Source organism: Hyalella azteca, unplaced genomic scaffold (genome assembly GCF_000764305.2).
Source record: "Hyalella azteca isolate HAZT.00-mixed unplaced genomic scaffold, Hazt_2.0.2 contig8360, whole genome shotgun sequence".
NCBI lineage: Eukaryota > Metazoa > Arthropoda > Malacostraca > Amphipoda > Hyalellidae > Hyalella > Hyalella azteca.
This window is the reverse complement of record NW_025938456.1, coordinates 328447-334718: the sequence shown is the minus strand read 5'-3', so window position 1 is coordinate 334718 and position 6272 is coordinate 328447. Positions and strand designations below refer to the sequence as shown.

Genomic DNA, 6272 nt, shown 5'->3' with positions numbered 1-6272 from the left:
AGAAAATCACGCAGAGTTTCGCAGACGCAATCTGCTTATCGTCATTTCGTTTTTTGTGCGACTTAATTGAAGCTCACTGATAATAAAATGTGTCAAGGTTAAGGAACTTGACGTATTAATTCAAACTTAATGTATAGACTTACAGCGACTCGGTATGATCCAATGGATCAAGCCTAATATTTTTAAACCCCTAATTTTATTTATTTATGATATTTCGAGTGTTCGGGAGTGCATGTATGGACCTGATTTTCATTGTCAAATATTTCTCCAAAGTTGAATATTAAATGATTTATTTTACTTTCATCACTCTGCGGACGCTATAATTTTATTATTTTGTGTAATAATCTTAATTCAAGATTCATGATGGTTTCACTGTTAATTTATGATTCAAAATCAAAAATTAGAACAGCATTCCCTCGAAGCTGATGTGTTCAGCAAACAGCTTTCGTAATTCAAATTGTAGGAACAAGTTTGTTTGAGAGACAGAGAGAGAAGAGAGATAAGAATCTTAAACCATAACTAACTATTGTGTTGATTGTGGATGGATTTAACAATTTTAGAAACTTTGATGCTATAACGCCGTAGAACGTATATAGCGTTAAGTACCCAAAGGTGTTTTCAAGATTCCCAGAAGGGATTTCTTCCAAAATTTGTTAGAGATAGATTTCTTCATCTTAAAAATGTTTATCCATCATTTTTTCATACTCTTAAGTGAAGGAACTGAATGCTAATGTGTCTTTCAATTAGTGTTGCGTATTCCATTGGAGTATACCTAGGCGATGAGACGCGATTTGGAACAGGACTTGAATAATTTTGACCAGGACTTCAAAACAATTAATGTATTCTCTTGATTTTGTATCCTGAGATCGAAGACTATCTTTTCGGAAGAAGGATCGTGTCAGTGAGTAGTTTGTGGATACTAGTACGAATGTGTATATTGCATATACAACGTGTAGGTTGTGTAGGTTGTGTATACAAATCCGAATGTGTAGTTTGTGGATACAAATCTGAATGTGTTTACCAGAAGACCTATATGTCGTTAGCTATGAGTCCACTATGACCATCAGACCTTCCCTCATTCGACTGCTTATACAGCTTATGTATCAGCTGGAGGACAAGAACTCTGTGGGCGAAAGCTCCAAGTCTATAAAAGAGCTGGGTACTTAATTAAATAAGTGCCCCTCAGGAGTTTGAACGACCACAGCGATGTAGTATTCATTTTATTAGCAGTACGACGGCCGAAGATGCTTACCATGTATCTGCCTGTACTTCTATATTGATTGTATCCTAAGGGTGGCCCAGTGGTTACAGTTCAGAGTACCAAGATTGACGCACTAGAGAGGCGCGGGTTCGATCCCAGCTCTGTGCGCCAGTTTCTGGTCAGAATCGGCGAGGAGGCCGGGCGGTTAAGCACAGCAGAATTGTAGCAGCGAGTTGCGAGTTCAAGCTCGCAACAAGCTGTGGATGTTCTGCAATGTTAAGAATCGGCGACAGGCCACCGGCCTAATAAACGCTGAAACTGCTACCGCTACCGCTACCGATTGCTAACTTAACCACCCCGTATCAAGATAAGTCTAAGATAGAAAGTTATTTTACTTATCCCTCACATAGTCATCGAACACCTGTCCCCAGTTTAAGCCAATATACAATAAATTTACATACGTACGCAGGAACATTCTATAGACATCCCCCCACGAAATCTGTGATGCAGAAATTCACAAAAAAATGCTTTATATTTAATTGCATAACAACGAGTACTATCAATAAGGTGAACGATAAGATAGATAATTAGATATACTTTTTAATATAATAAATGTGCAGCTCAGCTTAACGATCATCGAAGTAATTCGTGCAATACAGCCATCTATTTCCTCCAACTTGTTTATTTTATATTATTTTTATTTTTAATTTTCCAGATTCAATTCAAATCTACTACAACTGCTATACTCAAAGTTTCAGTCCAGAATACGATCGAAATTAATTATATGTACTATTAATTCACTTTAAATAACTACCTAATTGACAATTAATTGCCATTTAAGTTTGTTTGAGACCATTTCTTTTCATTTATCCAATAACTAGAAAGTGTATTTAAATAACGTCTTGATTATGTAAATTTAACTACATAAATGAGTCAGGATATTTTTTGTGAATGACAACAGTTTTTTTTCAAAATTTTGCCAAAAAATTTCCTATTAGTGATTGTGGTATCAACTATCATATTATTTTTGTTTAATGCTAATATGACACCAATTTTGGAAGCACGGCAGTGAATAGGTTAATTGAGGTTAAATTCTTTTACCTCTGCTCCGTAGTAAAAATACAACTCGCTAACGTTAAAAAGTTAATGTTGATACAAAAGAAATGTTACACGATAAAGGATACTTATTGACAATAATACCGATCGTAGTTACAGGTGCATCAGTCATGGACTACGCATCTGTTGGCAGAACATTTGTTTTCTGAAATGTCGTGTTTCCAAACGTCGATCGAAACTCAAATTCAATTCAATTTTCAGTTTCTTATAAAAAAGTTGTGCTATAAGTTAGGTATATGTAACTGTAACCTTCAACACCGTTATTCACATCACTACAAAACCGAAGATGCGTCTAGTAATCTGGGGCAGTAGCGGTTTTGTTCAGGCTACACTAGGGCATTTACCCTTGTTTGTATTCCGAAGTCATCCATGGCCCAGACAGTTTGCGTAACAAAGGAGGAGTATCGAAACTCTCACAATAGAAGATGACCTGAAGGAGGAGCTAAATCTAAAATTATTTTCGTTTGGAAGTTTAGTTAGACAACAGCCGGCCTCGCATTCTGTGGTAATATCCACTGAGAAAACGTCTTCACAAGCTTTAAGTTAAGCCGAGCAACCATCACAGCATGAGCGGGGTACTTTGTTCCAAATGGATTCTGTTTGTAACTGCGATTATCGCAGTGAATTTGATGTTTGCTAATTCAAATATCACGGAAACTGAAACATCATTTGACGAAGAACTCAAGTCAACATTCTCGTTAAAAGAAAGATTTCAAAGGCTGTTGGCGCTCGACGCGCAGCCTCACAACAGGGAGAAGCGCCTGATCTATTTCCAGTTCAGGCTCCCATTCGGCTCAAATATGGAGGTAATAACATAACATAACATAACATAACATGACATAACATAACATAGTGATGTCGGCGCTGAAGTGTAGGCCTGATGTGGCCTGTCGCCGATTCTTTTCCTTTTCGTGCCTTGTTCACAGAAGATCTAAAATCGTGTCATTTGACCGGATCTTTTCAAGACTGACGATAGTTTGAAGCAGCTACTAGACTTCCACCGGGTTAAATCAGGCAAAAATTCGCACAACAAATCTAATGAACACATTCGCTTTACTCTGATTTAAATTATGACAATTTCCATTCGATCTCTGCATTTTATACCCTTTCATGTAAGCAGCGAATGGCAGTCAAATCAATTAACCGTGGGCACATAATAAGTGGAAAAATTAACTCAAAACGCCACGGTATAAATATGCCGCAGTTAAAATTTAATTTTCACTTGATAACAAATCGCAAATATATGATAAATTACAGAATTTATTTAAAAATTTTTGTAATTACCGAAAATTTTAATTTTCATGAACTTTATTTATTGAACATCATTGCTTTACTTCAGATCAAGTGGACTTTCAACTGGATTGCTATGACAGAAATCAAGTACACAACTAAACTGCAAGTGGCTCTACCTCTCAATCGACCGCTACCTGCCTACCTTACAGATGATAGATACACTCCTGATTTTTCAACGCTTTTTGGCACAAAATTGGGAAGAGAAGGAGCAGGAGGAGAGAATGAAGATGAAGGTTTTCATAACTACGATTGGGAAACCGAAGACCATACGAATAGAAATCTTGATGCTGCAGTTACCAAGGCTGATGAGGCAAATAAGACGAAGACCCATAATGTAACCAAAAGAAGTCCAGCGACTTCACATCGAAATAAAAGGCAAGACGAACTTGTTCATGAGAATACACCGGACACTGAAATTCCGAACGGACCAGGAAGAGTTTCCGACTTTGAAACGAAAATCGTATCGGATGATATTACTGAATCTGAGAGAGAAGAGGAAATGGTATTTGATAGTTATGAAGAACATTCAGAACATGTCAAGAGTCTTCATGTGATGCACAGACTCGATGCGTACAATGCTATCGAACGCATCTTGACCAAGTGAGTTTTTGGTTTAATGTAGTTATTTGTAATTTGTTATTTTATGCGTTATCATTATGTGTTCATTAGTACACACAAATTTAAATCACGAATGGGCAAAGAATGAAATTGTTTTCATAAAATGACACTAATCTACAGTTGAATTTCAAGTTTAAAAATGTCTTGGAAGGCTTTGCGGAGCATTAATTGCGATATCAGGTTCCCAAGTGAAATAAAAAAAAAATTATTTACATAAAATGTCCTGTCAGAAAACGCAAAGTTTAACTTTCAGCAAAACATTTTTGAGAACCACGCACGTGTATGATTATTTTTTAGCATATTTTAAAATCAATCTGAGATTTTATAATGTGGCTTCATGACGATAAATTTAACTTTCTTCGTCGAAGATCAGTAGAATTAGGAAATATTTCTTTAATTGTATTAAATAATTTCGGATTATGCCGGATGTTGACTGTCTCAGTGAGCGTACTCTCTCGCCTGACCTCACATTTTGCTCTCTTGCAGCATGGACTCTCTCTCCTGACCTCACATTTTGCTCTCATGCAGCATTGACTCTCTCGCCTGACCTCACATTTTGCTCTCTTGCAGCATGGACTCTCTCTCCTGACCTCACATTTTGCTCTCTTGCAGCATGGACTCTCTCTCTCTTGACCTCACATTTTACTCTCCTGCTGCATTGTCTCTCTCTCTTGACCTCACATTTTGCTCTCGTGCAGCATTGACTCTCTCTCTTGACCTCACATTTTGCTTTCTTGCAGCATTGACTCTCTCTCAAGACCTCGCATTTTGCTTTTTTGCAGCATTGTCTCTCTCTCCTGACCTAACATTTTGCTCTCTTGCAGCATTGACTCTCTCTCTCTCCTGACCTCACATTTTGCTCTCATGCAGCATTGACTCTCTCTCGTGAGCTCACATTTTGCCCTCATGCAGCATTGACTCTCTCTCCTGACCTTAGCATTTTTCTCTTTCATCACTGACTCTCTCTACGGAGCTCACATTTTTCTTTTGTTGCATCGACGATTGCTTAATTTTTTCACTTGATTCCTTCAGAATCTTACTAGTAAAATTGGACATACAACTTAAATTCTCAGGCTTTTTAATGTTGTATTTTTCATTTGCTAAATAAGGTTTCGCTTCATGAAGTGATGGTTTTAGTGGCTTCATATTCTGCAGTTTATCTTTTTGTCACCTGCAAACCAGGCGATGGTATGCAGCTTTAAAAATCACATGGTTCGCTACGATGAATTTATTGATGATAGAATATAATGTGATGAAGGTGAAGGATTTGAATCACGGCATCATTACGTCCAAGTCAAAACTGATTATTAATTAAACTTCCATGTTTAACAATTACAATCTTTCGTGCAAAAAAGTGAAAATTTTTCATTGCAAATTTTCGTTTAAACGTTTAGCCAAATCATAGCGTAATTTAAGCACCATGTTTAATAATTGGTAAGGTATTGAGAACCGATACCACATTTCCTCAAAATAGGCTCATCAGCTCATTTTAATTCCTCAACAGACCATCAGTGGCATCGCTGTCGTCCCCCAGTTCGGACATGGAAGTTTTGAAGGACTATTTGGTCGCGGAAGAAGCAGGGCGTGGCAGCGGCGATTGTCGGCGTCGTTTCGCCGATTGCCCGTCCTCTGTCTTCGAAATTATCCCGCTAGTGTCGCACAAGGTTCTCGATTTCGGACTCTTCTAAGCAACGAATCACCAACATTGTTGAAGTATATTTAAGTCGCCCTGCGCTTGATATTTTATTTCTATACACGATTACATATATTTAGAAGGTTTTTTAACACAGATAGCTATGATTATCCGTCCTGTGTTCGATATCATCCCGCTAGTGTCGCACATGGTTCTCGATTTCGGACTATTCTGAGCACCCAATCCTCAACAGTGTTATAGTATATTTGAGTCGTACTGAGCTTGATGTTTTATTTCTATACACAATTACATATACCTAGAATGTTTTTTAACACAAATATCTATGAATATCCGTCCTGTGTCCGATATCATCCCGCTGGTGTCAAACAAAGTTCTCGATTTCGGATTCTT

At 37.5% G+C, this 6272-nt stretch overlaps 1 protein-coding gene across 1 annotated transcript; it reads left to right on the top strand.

Moving 5' to 3' along the window:
• Window positions 1–2514: 2514 nt before the first annotated feature.
• On the top strand, window positions 2515–5916 carry LOC108672973. Its single transcript, XM_018160742.2, has 3 exons — window positions 2515–3123; window positions 3657–4210; window positions 5733–5916. The coding sequence occupies exons 1-3, from the start codon at window positions 2884–2886 to the stop codon at window positions 5914–5916; spliced, it is 978 nt and encodes a 325-aa protein (XP_018016231.1). The 5' UTR covers window positions 2515–2883.
• Window positions 5917–6272: the final 356 nt, after the last annotated feature.

Excerpts from the sequence above, each read along its gene's own strand:
- LOC108672973 (XM_018160742.2), top strand. The coding sequence starts at position 2,884 with ATGAGCGGGGTACTTTGTTCCAAATGGATTCTGTTTGTAACTGCGATT. Across the intron at positions 3,124-3,656 it reads CATTCGGCTCAAATATGGAG|ATCAAGTGGACTTTCAACTG; the intron begins GTAATAACATAA and ends GCTTTACTTCAG. Across the intron at positions 4,211-5,732 it reads ATCGAACGCATCTTGACCAA|ACCATCAGTGGCATCGCTGT; the intron begins GTGAGTTTTTGG and ends ATTCCTCAACAG.